This window comes from Triturus cristatus, chromosome 3_2 (genome assembly GCF_964204655.1).
Source record: "Triturus cristatus chromosome 3_2, aTriCri1.1, whole genome shotgun sequence".
Taxonomy (NCBI): domain Eukaryota; kingdom Metazoa; phylum Chordata; class Amphibia; order Caudata; family Salamandridae; genus Triturus; species Triturus cristatus.
Genome location: NC_140584.1, coordinates 230,144,014 through 230,160,758, shown reverse-complemented (window position 1 = coordinate 230,160,758; position 16,745 = coordinate 230,144,014). Strand labels below are relative to the sequence as shown.

The following is a 16,745-nucleotide window of genomic DNA, read 5'->3' as shown; positions in this document are numbered from 1 at the left end:
GGCATCGAGTCCTTTCTTATGTATTCAGTGCAGGAGGGCATCCGGGGAATTCCACTTGACCCAATTGATAGAATGGACGCTCTAATGCCAATATCTGGTGCTTCCTTTGCTGTTGGGATTGATTTTCATGCAGGTAAATGTTCTGGTGTCAACATGGGCTTCTATGGGAATTCTCTGCGGCATATTATCAAGCCCATTATCGCCGCTTTAGCGGCAGTTTTCTGCCACTAAAGCTTCGATAATTTTAACGCCGTTTCTTGATAATATGCCCCAATGTTATGATATTTTAACTGACTGCAGTAATATCACTACCGGCACTTAATGGAAGACGCGTTGTTATATCTAGACACCGATTGCCGGCCATGTCTTATCCGCAGCATTACAGTAGAGCCATGCAGCATTGAATTGCAGGTGAGATGTGCTGAATCTGTCAGCTGGGTGAGGTGCCTGGTTGAGGGTTTATAGGAGCAGACATTTTGCTTCTCGAAAATAGAACTAGCTGCTATTTCTCAGATTACATGTTTTTAGGTGCTTAGAGAGAGGGCGTTTGGAAGACAGACTCCTTTGCAGCAGACATGTGTCAGAGCTGCCTGGGCAAGAACTGTCTCACTTTAAAGCTAAAGTAGACATGACATTCCTTGTTTTACAGTAATAGCTTGCTGATCTCTATTGCCCAAAAAGTGCTAACATTTTTTAAATCTTTTCTTGCTCTTGTTTGCCTTGCTGCTTTTGACGTGGCGCTCATGTGCCCACATGGTTGACTAAACTGACATTCTTCACTGTGTTTTGATTTGACACAAGTAGCATCTTTTTTCTTACACTTTTGGCTTATACAAGATTTTTGAAGTGTTGTTCATTTCAAGCACAGACCAGAGGAGAAGCGAGGATGCAACATGTTTTGGATCCACCCCTTTTAAAAGAGATCTGAAGTGATTTTTTGCAACATCCACTATCATCAAACGTTGAGTCTGTCGCTAAGCATGCTGTAGAGCATATTGATGTGCATTTAATATGACGTCATAATGACTGTCAACTTGTTTTACACATTTTAGCCAGAAGATGGAATCATTTGCGGAGCATTATATCTGTTTTGTGTTAATGTTGATGGTCAAATGGGCCTCAGAAATGTTGAAGACTTTAACATATCTTATTCACTCTTAAGCTGTAACTCTAATCATATGTGCCAATTCTGTACTAAATAATTGCATTTGCAGAATAGATTGGTACCATGACAAAATCACATAGTCAGAAATGAGTTGTTTTATCGCCTACACAGACTGTCTTGTGTCAAGTGCAGACATGCACAGCGCTAGGTGCACTTATACACACAGACAAATTTGCCAACAGTGTCTTGACTTTTCCTTCTATGGTTTTTTTAAGTTGGTTTTAGGTATCTTTGAAAGGATCTAAGTATTTTGTAATTTTTATATTCAATGTCAGTTGCATTGGAAAATAGTGGTATTTTCTGATCTGAAACTGAATATAATGATGAATATGCAGGTGCTGAAATCTATATCTTCTGTTGACTCCCAGGGGGAGAGTGATATCGCAGAGCGTACCGGACAGAATAACAAAAAAATCAAGATATCGTTTACCTTGAAAATGTTAAGATTTGGGGGCATATTATCAAGCACGGCGTTAAAATTATCGCCGCTTTAGCGGCAGAAAACTGCCGCTAAAGCGGTGATAATGGGCTTGATAATATGCCGCAGAGAATTCCAATAGAAGCCCATGTTGACACCAGAACATGGGCTTCAATGGGAATTCTTTAGGGCATATTATCAAGCCCATTATCGCCACTTTAGCTGCAGTTTTCTACCGCTAAAGCGGCGATAATTTTAACGCTGTTTCTTGATAATATGCCCCCAAACTATTTCGTCTTACCGAGTAAGTTAAGTGGTAGAGCATAGACGTATTAAGCTGTTTAATCAGAATAAGAGTAGAGTGTGCCAGCCAACCAAACTTTATTTGTCCTTCAATAAGCCATAGAAGCCTCCACCGAGTTCTACTGACTTGATAACTTGCCGATTTGTAATGTATTTTGGGCTTCACTTCAGGCTTTTTTTTTAGCTATTTCTCATATAACTGCTACATTTCTAACATTGTTGTGGGTTTTGATGATGATTGTGTGATGTAATATCTCAATTAATTGTTTTTTTGTGTGCTTTCATGGCTTCACAAAGGCTGAATAAAGTTTGTTTGACTGACTGAGTACAGTGTGATCTATGAAACACCGTGTGAAAAGTAAGTAAACGTGTGACCTATCAAGTTACGTATGATGCATTATCATAACTGATAGATCATGTCAGATTTCTTTAAGGAGGTCTCAATTGACTTAATCCAGCTGTGGCAAAGCCAACACATCTCGCTTTTCTTATGGGAAGTGTATGGTAATAGTTGGGCGACTTTGAGGGGCATATGTACAAGGAGTTAACGCTGCATTAGCGGCACTATTCCGACGGTTTTGCGGCGAGATTTGTATCGCCTTATGTACAAGCTGCCGCTAACCTCAGTTAGCAGCAGTTTTCCAGCGAAAACGTCCATTATAAAGATCGCCACTTCTGTTAGCGATACTGACATGCAAGGGAGGCATTCCTGTGCAAAAAAGGCCACTAACCCCACTTAGTGATGTGTACAAGGGGATTCCTTAAGTTTTGAGGACCAGAAAATAGCTGTTCTTAAAAATGGAAATAACCCTTGGCGCCTCATTTCAGTAGGTTTTGTTGCTGGACCATGCTGCAAGTACTGTTGCTGCGCTGCCCTGCAACAAAACTACAGGGTAGAACTGCACACCATCAATAAGATAGTGCACATTCCTAGGCCTCACTCATGAAAAGTGTTGCAGCGCTGCGACAAGACAGCATTGCAACACTTTTCACTACCCCCTTCTTATGACACCGCGGATGCGCTGTATTTACTGGACAGCGCTCCATGACATAAGTAATGACAGATATGTCTGGAATCCTGATGTATGTAAATGTATGGTTTTTTATATAGCGCTGATCACCACTACGGGTATCTCAGCGCTGTATTCATACCGCTGAAGGAACCCTTCCTGGCTTTCCATGTGAGGTGACCACTCCCATGGTGAAGGCCAGGCATCCCAGCACTGCTGGGGCCGTTGTGGATGTTAAGCAAGCTATTGCCCAGAGTTGCAGCGTGGGACCCATGATTAGAACAGGCACTGAGGCGAGAATATCTGGTCCGCGGAATTTATAGCCCGAGACCCTGCCGCGACGGGAATCGAACCCTGGTCCCAGACCAGTGCTCTGCATCGAGGTCTGCCGCGCTAACCATTGAGCCACACTTCTCCACTAATCTGTATCTGTCTGTGCTAAAGTCACCCATTGCTGCAGTCATGTCACAGCCATGACGCAACCCCAGCAATGAATGGGGCCAGTCTATACCTGTGGCACTGCGTCACCCTTACGCCTGCCATCATACAGGTGTAAGGTACTGACTCAGTGCCGTTCTTGAGGGATGCCCGGGTGTCGACGCAGTTGGAGATCCATCGGTGGTGGTTGCGCGCTGCGATGTCACCGGTGACGAGATGTACTTTGGTGGCCTTGATCCAGCTACGAGGGGGGCGATGCTAGCGATTGGTTACGGTGGGCACGGTGAAGAAGTGATGTATACAATGAGGGTCGGTCAAGGAGAGTCCGGTGGTGTTGGTGTAGTTGAAGGTCCCGATGGTGGAGGAGAAGTGCTCGATCGTGTGTCCTGCTATGTGGCTTGCTGCGGTGACTAGCTGCTTGAGTCTGATGTTGGGGAGCAACCCCAGGAGGAGGTATTTTCCTGGTCACTGGGGTTGTCCAGGTGGAACTTGAGTTTGCCGAGTAGGATGTCGTCGGTGGATGGGAGAGCCTGGTGTGCAATGAGGTCTACAATGGTATCAGAGAATGGGTGTCCATGGGCCGGGGGGCCTGCAGATGAGGGTGCCGCAGAGGATGGGGTTGGGGTTGGTCCGTATCTGGAAGTTGAGGTGTTCCATAGTCACTGTTGGGTCATTAGAGTGCGTGGTCAGTCAGAGTGTGCTTCTGTAGGTGATGGCAATGTCTCCTTCTGAATGGTTGGGGTGGTCCTTGCGGGTGATTTAGTAGCCGTCAGTGATGGCGAAGGCTCCAGACGCAGGTCCAGCAAGGCATCCAGGCTCCAGACGAAGGTCCAGCAAGGCATCCGGGCTCCAGACGCAGGTCCAGCGTGGCATCCAGGCCCTCATCCTGGTCATCCTGGATGTTGGGTGGCTTGAGGGGGTTATTGATGTGTGCTGCACTTGGCGATACCAAAGGGGATGATGGACTTGGCCCTGGCTGCTCCCTTCTGCATTTCATTTTTTTTGTTTGGCCTATTTTTTATTGGAGGTCGACTGATAGGCTATTTTTTGCATTAGAGCCAAAAAATAAAATCACGTTGCGTTTTTTTGCCGCTAATGGGCCTTTCATTGATTTTTGCCCAATAACGCCGGAATTCCTATCGCCATCACGCTAATATTAGCAGCAGTTTTGACCACTGATACCTGAAGCTATTGCCATATAGCTTCCATGTACACACGTCGCTAACAAGGCAATAGTTTTCAGTGGTGCACAGTGGTAAGAAAACTGCTGATAACTAGCGTTATCTGTAGTTTTCGCCAGTCCTTGTACATATGCCCTTGAGTGTGCTGTTCGCAGCATTCTTACTATGAAAATGCCATAAAGAGAGGTTTTGGGCTACAAGAAATGGAAGATCAGAGTGGGACCCCCTCAATTTTTCGAGGTTCTGCTGCTCACTGAGACTCCCTTACTGTAAACTTTGTAAAATAGAATTGAGTGCTAACTTCCAGTGCCAAATGAGATTCTTTCCTGCACAGTGCCCATTATCTTCTTTGGAACCCTCCGACCGAGATTCTTTACAGTATTTGTTAAGTAGCTGTAACAAAGCTTATGCATACAGTCCTGATTGTTTGTGAACCATAAACCTGTATCTCCAAGAACATGCTATCAGTGGAATAAAGTATAACAAAATTAACTTACAAGGGTGATTAGGAAATAGCCTTAGTCTGCCACAAAGTCAGAGAGAATGAACACCCTGAACAATAGGCCATAAACCATTATCATGTGAGTTAATACATCAAGAAGCACATACTGACTCTGTATTTTAAGTTGCATGTTGTGAGAAATTGGATTATTAGTTGGGGTGGATGGTAGTCCACCACAAGAAATAATGGTACAATTCTTGTTAGGTCCAGTAAAGATTTCAGTCATTTAAACCTGAGCTCACCCTATGGTAGCTGTGATACTGAGCAGCCATGCTTAACTGACCAAAACAGTTAAAAAGTCAAAAACACAACACAATAAAAATCTCATTCCAAGTTATAAAAATAGATAATATTCTAATGAACAAAATAACAGCAAAATGACAAAAACACAATAAGGGAAACCGGAGATGTGCATTTGTAAGTTTTAAATGGAAATATCGCTAATAAACACTAAACAAAAACCCCAGGCAACTGGCTGCACTAGAAAGGGCAAGGGTAAGCAGGGTCCATGGCAGGTCCAGTAGAAACTGATCAGCTGGGCTCACCCAAGAAAGTGGGCTTTTAGCAGCGTTTGTGTCCCTATAGCTAAACAGGAGGTCACAAAATACACTTGGAGTCAACTTTGTTCTAGATACAAGTGGGAGCCGGTCCAGCCCTTAGGGTTTTCCTCACATGTCTCAACAGCAGATACAATCCTCCTTCTCTCTTCCACAGACTGATTAGTGATCTGAAGAGGGTGTTCAGGGTTGTCACTTTAATGCCTGCCACTAACCTGTGGGCTGGACTAACTCCTGCCCCTCTAACTAAAAGAGAACAAGTTCCCATAGGTAACCCTTCACACTTTTGCAGAAGTTCTTTTGTGCCCTACTGCAAATAATCTCAAAATGCCCCTCTCATTATATATAACATTATATATATACACTCCACACTCTTTATCGAGCGCCATCTTGGGGGTAGTTGCGACACACTAGGGCGCAGTACCGGTGAGCGCACTAGTGGTCAGGGAATACGCCGGCTGCCTACTTTTTCGGGGCAATGCAAGCGCGCCATCACTAAATGATATAACGCGCAAGCTGCCGAGCTGAAAGGATATGGGAGGGCTACTACAGGCAATCGGTGGCTGGAATTCGTTTTGCTGCTATCTGTTGACTAAGGTCTTTTAGTTGCTTGTTTTTACCATATTTTAATTGTTCCAGCAGTACCCTCCGCATACCCGCACTTAAATCGAATTTGCTCACCTGCCGTTTGAGCGGGGCTTCTCCTTCCACACTCCACACTCTTTATCGAGCGCCATCTTGGGGGTAGTTGCGACACACTAGGGCGCAATACTGGTGAGCGCACTAGTGGTCAGGGAATACGCCGGCTGCCTACTTATTCGGGGCAATGCAAGCGGGCAGCGGGCACACCGATGGCGCGCCAGAGGCAAGCCCGTCTGCGCCCATCCGCGCTTCGGACGTGCTCGGTGCTGTCCATGCTGCCTGTTCAATCAGCGAGGCACGCCGCACTTACACAAGAGAACAGCTTGTGGATATCGGTAAAAGGGTAGACACTGATACTGATGCAGATGATGTCTACCATGGATTTACCGCGGGAAATATGTGTACTAAAACATCTAACAGCTTGAACTGCGGGCTGATTAACAGTCGGTCACTAGTAAAGCACCACGCGAAAATTGCTTTGTTGATTGAAAACATGAAGATTGATGTTCTGTTTCTAACCGAAACCTGGATTAGAGCGGAGTCCGTTGCTGAAATAGTTTTCGCCTGCCCTGATGGATTTAAAATTTTACATAACCCAAGGAAAGAGGGTAAAGGGGGAGGGCTGGGAGTGATATTTAGGGAAGAACTCAAGTTTGCTCTCCTGCAGGTGGACGAGGTAGACGGGATTGAATTTATGAGATTCTCGTTGCAGGAAGCTAAAGGCAGTCTTTACACGGGTTTGGTTTGTTACCGTCCCCCTGGGAGTACCACCATGTATCAGTCCTTTTTAGACACCATCGCCAACCTATCCCTAACACACTCCAAAATGATTTTCCTGGGCGACTTCAATCTGTGGGAGAATGCAAACATGGGTAACTATTTGAGAGATCTGAAATGCATTTGCACCAACTTCAACCTTCAACAATTAGTTACCTCCCCGACCCATCAGGGAGGGCACATTCTCGACCTCCTGTTTGCAAATGAGTTAGAAGATGAGATGTTAAATATTGTACCCCAAAATTGGACAGATCACTACCTAATCCACTTCAAAATTTTGTTAGCTGGTCGAAGAGGCCAAGCCAAAACTTCCGCGACCTTTCGGAGAGGTAGGGATTGGGCAAAACTGGGCAGGACGGGTGCCCTCCTAACACCACCTATAGTGAACTCCTTCTGCGCATCTAGCACGGTAGAGGAAAACTACACCATTTATCAGGAGTTTATTACCGATGCTTTGGATCAACTAATTCCATTGAGGAAAATAAGAACTAGAAATAAAATCTCTGCACCTTGGTATAATGACGAACTGAAACAGTCATGTCTACGGTGCAAAAAGGGTGAAAGGAAATGGAGGAAGGGGTATCTAGAGGGGGATAAGTCAGAGTTAAGGACGGCACAGACCAAGTATAAAATGCTCATTATAGAAAGCAAAGCCAACTTCTATGCCAATGCCATTGTACAAGCGTCTAATGGGACTAAAGAACTCTTCAAGATTGTTAGAGATATCTCGGCTCCAACTTGTTTAGAAAATAAAGTGGAGGCCTCACAGAAGTTATGCGATGAGATTGCTTCCCATTTCGTGGAAAAAGTGGCAAAGATTGTTGGCTCCTTTAAGGACAACGAAATTGCCACCCAGGACCATGCAACAGAGGCAACTGAAGGGGATCCGGGTCAACGATGCTTCTTGGATAGTTTTCCCACCCTCACAGATCTCACTTTTAACACTATGGTGCAAAGTATATCTTCGGGCTCGCCGCTTGACTTCCTGCCCCAGAAAGTATGGAAGACATATGGCCACTTGACTCTTCCCTGGCTATGTCAGATATGCAACCACTCTTTGGAAAAAGGTATAGTCCTGAAGGGATGGAAGCAGGCGGTGGTGTCACCTTTAATCAAGAGGCCCTCCTTGGACCCGACCAACCCGGCCAATTTTCGGCCAATCTCCCTCCTCCCTTTTCCAATAAAAATTTTGGAAAAGGTTGTAAGTAGATCCTTATCAGATTATTTGGAGGAACATCATTTGCTGGACAAGGATCAGTTTGGCTTTCGACCTGGACACGGGACAGAGTCAGCCCTGTCAACTATGATGGACAACTTACGGATGCGGGCCGACAACGGGAGCGCCACGGTTTTGGTGCTGTTCGATATGTCGGCCGCATTCGACACAGTGAGTCACTCAATTCTGCTTGAGAGACTGGAGGGAATAGGGGTAAAAGGACGGGCACTGCAGTGGCTGCGATCTGACTTGACAGGGAGACAACAGATGGTAACTCTAGGACCATTTACATCTGGAAAATCACCCATAGTCTATGGAGTACCGCAGGGCTCCAGTATCAGCCCCATCCTCTTTAACATTTATCTACAACCACTCTTCTCTATTATTAAAGCGTTTGGGGTCGACCTGGTCAATTACGCGGATGATACGCAACTGGCATTTTCCATGGAGGGAAAACAGCCTGTCCCTATGGAACAATTCCAAGAGTGCATGCGTCAGACCACAGATTTGCTGCGGCGAAATTCCTTACAGTTCAATGGAGGGAAGACCGAGGTATTGTATTACTCACCGGCAAGGCTGCCCCTGCATACACCGGAAGAGTTCAGGCTTACCCCTGAGGAGGACCTGCTGGCCCCGGCCAATACAATACGTAATCTGGGGGTCTTAATAGAAAAAAACCTTCAAATGGAATCGCAGGCAAACAAGACAGTCAGTGTATGCTTTGGGCTACTGCGCATGCTGCGCCAGATTGTTCCGATTCTACCGAAGGATGTGTGCCCCCTGATTGTAAGCAGCAGTGTTGAGTAGAATGGACTACTGTAATTCCTTGTATTTAGGGGCCCCTCAATACATCTTTCAGGGGCTGCAACGAGTCCAGTCGGCCGCAGCTACACTGGTGTTAAACCGGAGGCGTGATTCATCCTCTACTCAGGCCCTGAGAGAGCTTCACTGGCTACCAATCAGGGAAAGGGTCCTCTTTAAATCTCTTTGTCTGGTGTACAGAGCAACACATGGGACGGGCCCGATCCCTCTCCAGGAAAGGTTCACCTGGTATCTCCCTCAGAGACAGATCCGGTCTTCCAGCACCAATCTGCTGGTAATTCCCATATCTAAACGATCCAGGATGGGCGGGAGGGCTTTTAGCGTGGCGGGCGCTCGGATATGGAATGAGCTACCACAGAGGATCAGACAGATCGATTTTCTAACTGATTTCAGAAAGAGCCTAAAAACATGGCTCTTCCCGAAAGCCTGATGCTCTCCGCTCTGTCTAATCCCTCAGCACCGGTAATACATGTCTATATCAGAGCGCCAGGATACCCGTGGGGTGACAGCAGCGCTATATAAGAACCAATACAATACAATACAATACAATAACCCTATTGGTAGAATGTTTCTTTCCTTGTACAGGGCTCCTGTGCCTACACTAGAGTTGTGGTCAGGAAAATGAGCAACCCCTCCTCTGTGGTCAAACTGGTTCTGCGGAAACTCTAGTCCCACTGGGATTGGTGCCCGGCTGACTAACAGGACAAAAAAAGGCAAATTTCAGGTGTTAGCTACATCTGCCTGTTGCAGGTTTGGCCTCTTTAAAGTAAAGTTCCTGTGCACCATCCAGATGGTCTTCCTGTACAAAATACCTCCCCACACCAAAAGTCTTTGTCTTGGCTCTGTTCTGTTCTGTTCACACCTCATCAAAGAACTACTGCCAATTGGAAGCTCATGCCAATGGTCTTCTAGGGACATTAGGCGGGCAAAAGGTGAGTTTACATTTTGTAAAGTAGATAGAATAACGCCGACTTTACAAATCAATTGGATTTGGAATAAATATTTTAGAATAGTCCAAAAACACATTTTTTAGCTGGTTCAAAGGCAGAGATAACAATATTACATTTTAATATGAACTCTCAGTGTTTTCCTATGGAACAGCTAACATTGCTACTGTGAAAATAGCTTCCTTGTCACTGTAAGAACACGTTTGATATCAAACATTTACATGTCTTACTTTTAAATATCATTCATCCCCCCTTATTGGGCATTAAGGCTTGCTTAGAGTTATTTAAGAATATTCAAAAGGACAGTTTAGGCCTGTCAAAAGGGGTTATTTCAACAACTCAAATTTTCAGTTTAAACCTGCAGAGCCAGGTTAATAGTGGCAGACCTGTAATCATGGTTTGCATTGCCACTGTACTGTTGGCAGTCCACTTGTGACATTTAACACACAGGCCCTGGGTACACTTTGTATAAAATATGAAGCATTAGGTAAGTTAAATAATGTGTGAGTAGTCAATTTCCAGTGTTAGAGCACATGCACTGGGGTCTGGTTTTCGAAGTCCCAGTGCACAAAGTCAAAAACACAAGCATCAGTAAGAATACAATGGGGGTTATCACACAAAAAAGGCAACTTTTGCATCATCTTCTTTCTGCAATGCACCAAAATGGATCCCTGTGTGCCATCGTTAAAACCCAATGGAGCACAAATGGGGCAATGTAGCAATCCACAAAATGCTTTGGCCAACAAGGACAGCCCAACCAAGAAATGGCAAACCAGGAAAAACCAATAAAAGCCAATGTTGGAAGCAGACTGCCCCAAAGTGTATCCTCTTTGCAATACATTTTTTGTAGGAATTGGTAAAATGAGGTCTCGAAGACAGACAAAGCTGCCTGTGACGAGACTTAAAATGCATGTCTGTACACATTTGCTGAGCTTTACAATTTGCACCATAACAAACATAGGGGCATATTTACAAGCCCCTATCGCCATCACTACATCACTTTTTCTGATGTTGTGGTGGCGATAGGGGCTTCTCCTTATTCCCAAGGCAGCTTTGAGCCACTTAACATGGTTTAGCGCTGCCTTGTAAATAAGACCCACTTTCACACTATACTTAGCAGGAAAGGGATGGGCAATGGGTGTTGCGGCTGGCGTTCCACTGCAGCACCCATTGATTTTGATGCTGCCCCATATTTACAAGATCAGCGTAAATGTGGGCAGTGCCAAAGTTAAGACCAAGGAAAAACTTGTCTTACACAGGCTGTTTCATTTTTGCTGTTCCTATGTGTTAGAATTTGGGGTATCTAGTTGGCAGAGGTAGGTACCTGTGTCCAAATAGGGACCCTTGCTTCTAGTCAGAGTAAGGGGGATACACAATTTAGATAACCCCTGCTCACGCCCTGGGTAACTTGGCACGAGCAGACAGACTTATCCTAAAGGAAATGTGTAAAGTATTTGTACTAAAAACACACAGTAATATAGTGATAACTCCACAAATGGACACCACACCACTTTAGAAAAAGTATCTTTATCTAAACTCAACAAGACCAAAACAACAAAAATCCACCATACAAGTATTATGAATGTGACTTTTAAAGGTTTCAAACAACTTGGTCCATAAAAACTATGAATGCGTGATTTCTCTGAAAGTACCTGTAGTTGCGCCAAAATTCAGAAGGTCAAACAGCCGCACAGATGGGACGCATCGAAAAACAAAGCTGTGCGTCAGTTCCTTAGACCCTGAGGAGATGATGCAACAGTTCTGCTGCATGCAGAAGAAGTAATGCGTCAAATCTGGTCTATAGGGGGAAGAGATGCGCCGATTCTGAGATGGTTCTGGTCCGTGGGTAATGCATCGGGAAAACTTGCCGTACAGGTGCAATGTGTGGAAATTTGGGATGTGTCGGCGATTGGTGCAGCGGCGTCAAGTGGTGCTGCATCAGTTTCTCCAGCCACGATCCCTCGATACATCGGTTCTTGCAGTTGCGACAGGCACTGCGTCAGTTTTGGCAGCGGTGCAGTGATGCGTGGCGATTCTTCTCACACCGTGGTTTTACGTCAGGAAAACTGCTGCAAGAAGAGCGTTGCGCCGTTTTCTCGTAGTTGTGTTGATTTTCCAATTCCCAACAGCAGAAACAATCTCCAGAGGACCGACACAGTCACAGGCACCTCTTGGCCGGTCAGAACTCCCAGCAAGGAAGTTCAGGGGAGCTGGGGTGAAGTCTTTGTGTTCCTGATACTTCAGAACAGAATGCAAGCTCTACTCAAGTGCTTGGAGATTTTCCTCAAGCAGGGGGATACAGCACACAGCAAATTCCTTCTCCTTTCCCTGGCAGAAACAGCTACTGCAGGCCAACCCCAGACAGCACAAAACAAAGGGGCAGTACTCCTCCTCCAATTTCTACAGCTCTTCTCCCTGGCAAAGGTTCCTCTTTATTCCAGAAGTAGTCTAAGGTTCTTTGGTTTTAGGTCTACTACTTATAACCCAAAATGTCTTTGTTCCCTTTGTGCAAGGGTCTCTGAGCCCTGTCTAAACCAGTACTGTCCTCACTGGTGTAGCATGACTGCAGGGGGTGGGGACAGCATTGTGCAAGGGAGACAGGCCCTATTCAGGTGCAAGTAGATTTCCTCCCACTACTCTAAATTCAGCCAGGGTCTATTCAGCCCAGCTCTGAGTCATCCAGGAGGGGCAGGCACACCTCAAACCCCCCCATGGCTGTCTACAGTGAATGCACATCCCCAGCCCCTGTCACTCCAAAACCAGACAGTCAATACACAAACAGGAAGAAGCACACCGAATGGTTAAACAAGAAAATGCCTACTTTCTAAAAGTGCCATTTTCAAACACATAATTTAAAAACCATCTTTCCTAAAATATGTTTTATTAAATTCTGAGTTCAGAGAGTCTAAACTTTATTTCTCTATCTTGTCACAATGGGAAGTTATGCTTGGAAGATGTTACAAAGCATTTCCAATTCTATCCTATGGGGCAGATAGCCTTTCATAGTGAAAAATGAAATTGACAGTACAGCATCAAAAAAACAGGAGGTAGAGGCAAAAAGTTAGGAGAAACCACACCAAAGATGCCAATTCTAACACTATGTGTGCTGTGTTGTGCAGCACACATAGACACAGCACAAGGCGATTGATTGTTTATGTGCAGGAAGGTGACCATTCCTGCACATAAACAATCAATATAAAAAATGACGTTTTTCCACTTCTTTGGGTGCTGCATTAAGCAGCACACAGAAGTTTCAAAATGCCATTTCAGATTGTTTATGTGCAGGAAGGGACACCTTCCTGCACATAAACAAACTTCCCCTACAATGCAGACCCCCTTGCTCTATGATGCAAGGATATCTGCGTTTGCCATAGGCAGCTACAATTAGCGCCAGAGCGGGGGGAACGCAGGACTGCACCGTATCCATGTAAATACAGGGCAGCCCTGCTTTTTGGAAGTGGCGGAATGCAGCATTTAGCCAAGTAGGCTAAAACTGTGCTCCACCACTTCCTCATAAATATGCCTCATAGTGCAATGTTAAAAGTACATGGGGCAGGTACAGCTTCATCCATGTGTTAACGCAGTTCAATGCACAGGAAAATGTCATGGAACTGCATCTTTATGAAAATGGCAAAAAATAATGATCTCGCAGGCTTTAAGTAAAGGTTTGATGACCCAAAGTTGTGGGTGCAGTCTCAAGCTAAACTCATCATCGTGGGTGTCCAAAAGGAATAATCAAGAGCAATGTCTGGGGGTACATTGCAAATCCTGTCTGAATAACTCCAGTCACACTCATAAGAGCTTCTGAAAGAAAGACCTGACCAGACTTAAGATAGAGCACACCTCTAATGTGCAGTGTAGTTTTTGAATGCAACTGCCCGTGGAAAGTGCCCAGAAGATCCTTGGTAAACACCTTCTGTAAGAGGGTGCTAAATGCATGCCACCAAAGGGTTGTAGACGTTCTTTGCCTTTCCCCAGTGCATATTTGCCTGTGTGTATTCTTTTGTAACTAAATGCAGTAGAAATGCCTCATTTACAATAGAAACATCCAATGTAATTTTGTAGACTTTATACACTCACATTACATATCACAGAAGCGCTACAGAACATGATACCATCCCTGCTCTAACAGCAAAATTCAGCGGGGTCTAAAAAACGGATGCAAAATCCCGTTGAGCCCAAACTAAAAGTTGTCTACTGGAGCATGTTGTTGACAACCTACCAGGGTCGGATTGATAAGGCGGGCACTCGGGCAATGAGTGAGGGGCAAGTATCAGAGTTGCAGCTGTGGGGTGCTTTTTTGGCCAGCTTGGTGGCTGATTTAGAATGTGTCTGTGCTGTTAAGATGCCGCCAGGTACACCGTGGGGGCCTGAGTAGCCTTTCCAAGGCAGATGGGCATCTATTACCTCCGTTTTACCAACGGGCAGGGGTGTAATTCTCAGTCTCTGACTGGGCCAGCCCATTTATATATTCAGATAGAGCAGAAGGGTGGGGGTCTGAGCAGAAATGGCCTCATTTATATTCAGGGGTGGTTCACTAGTGTGAACTAATCCATTATCAGAGTCCTGACACCGTTTGCATCTTTTTAGCTCAATGATGTTAAGAAAACATGCCTCTTTTAGTGAAATTCCCCACCCCCTTTTCATAATACTTCAAATGCTGAAGCAGTGGTTTGCAAAAAGGCACAATCCGCAAATGTGGCCCCCTTTTTTTTAAGGTTACCCAGGCTTATATTTGATCCCAATCCAACCCGGCAACATATTTCTGAATTCAAGTGCTTATAAGATCTTTTGTTTACTAGTTGTATTAGGGATTTTCATGCTTGAAAGGGAAAAAAATGCTTTAAAAAATCAACTGTTCAAATACTTTTAATTAGGTTTGTGCAAGTTGAGAAATACTTCAGTTAGCTTCAAACACATAACTTGGGTATTCTATATTACTTGAGATTAGAAATCTAGGGGCAGATTTACAAGCCCCATGTGACACTTTTGTGCCGCCGTTGCGTCACTTTTTGTAAAGCAGTGGCGGAGTAAACAATGTGCCACGTTGTGGCCCAATTACAATGTGACGCATCTAGGAAGATCGTCACTTTGTAAAGCCCTGCGCCACATTATACTTTCATCAGGTATAATCCATGCAGGGTGGGTATTCCCACGTGGGAAAACCTCATAAAAGTGACGCAGTGAAATCTACAAGATTTCACTGAGCCACTTCTGGGACGTCACTGCGTCAAAGCCCTACGCCTGCTTGTGGCAGGCATAAGCAGTGACTCAGTGTATTAGGAATAGGCCTCCCCATGCATTGCTGGAGTTGCGTCGTGTTCCGACATGACTGCAGCAAAATTTATGACGCATCTGTCAATCCTTGCGCTATGATGCGCCGTATTGTAAATACAGCGCATCCATGGTGGTGCAAGGGTTTCGCACGCGGGTGCAGGAAAACTGAAGCATCTATACAGATGCGTCACTTTCTTGTAAATAAGGCCCTTAGAGTTTTCAGTCCATGTACACACAATCTATGCAAAATAAAATCTAGAAAATTCACAGTGCGGTATACTCTTCTCGAAATACAAATACCAATCTAAAACAAACTCACATGCATGATTTGGAATATTTGTGGTGTTTGTTTAATTATTTGGATAATGCAAACACAGGACCCCTAAGTTTTTGTGGTTGTATGATACGAGTCATTTCAGTCTGCCCTAATATTTTTCAATCTAACTGTGTCCATTGATAAGCATTTCTAGCCGCTCGAGTGCGCTAGTCTATCTCCCAGGAACCGAGCCCATTTTGAAACAGTTTTTCAATGCTTTAGCATGCAGACTAAACCCTTGGGCTGACAGCACTGTTGACCGAGCTGCATGAGGTGCAATCAACGCATCAATCACATCCCATAAAGAAATTGATCATGAATGACAATGCAAACATTAAGTCAAATATTGATGAATAAAATCCCCGAAGACTGAAGTTGAATAACATGAAACATATCAGATGGAGGTGAAATGTTGGGAATCCGGCGTAATTTGCTCTTCTGACTTGTGTCATATGGAACTATCATTATTTATAAATCATTCTGTCTATAAATGTCACTTTGGGACACAGTTCCTTTCAGTATTCCACCCTCGGTCTCTTGAAATAACTGTTCTGCTTCGGCTGCAATAAATGTACAGTAGGAGGACATGAATGACATTATTTTTATCCTGAGGGCTTATAGTGCATAAACCACACAATACCGTTTTGCAGCAATCGCACATATATATTAAAAACAACCAAAAATGGGGTTTCTTTTGACTGCTAGCAGAATATTAGTTCAGAATATATCTGATTTTGACCATATTAAATACTATTCAGAAATATTGATCTATCATCTTGGTAATTTCCTGACAACGGCCAGTACAGCTCATTTTCTCAGCAATGATGTATAAGAAAGTGAAATATAAAATGAATCTACAGGCCTGCTGGGTCTGGATCCATCTTACATTTTGTGCCTTTGATTCGAAATTATGCCGGGTATTTTCGAATCTAAATTGCAGCATAATTACCCCGTCCAACTTGGAACGCACTAGAACGCCCTTAATTATTCTAAAGTAAAATTCTATTTATTTATTTAATTTAATGGCAGTGTCTTATTAAATTGCAAATTCAACCTTTAAAATAAAATCACAAATACGTTTTGTTTTCTCTATAGTCTTTAAAACAGTGCTTCCTCAATGCCAGCATTACTGCATCTTACATAATAACAGGCTCAGTGTGATATCTAAAACCGT

General features: G+C 44.3%; 1 protein-coding gene across 1 annotated transcript in view; it reads left to right on the top strand.

The window, feature by feature from the left end:
- LRP1B (LDL receptor related protein 1B) overlaps positions 1-16,745 on the top strand; it is a 3,634,433-nt gene that overhangs the window by 2,454,735 nt on the left and 1,162,953 nt on the right. The window contains exon 35 of the mRNA XM_085647014.1: positions 2-133. Coding sequence (XP_085503140.1) covers positions 2-133 — 132 coding nt within the window. The remainder of the gene's footprint in view (position 1; positions 134-16,745) is intronic.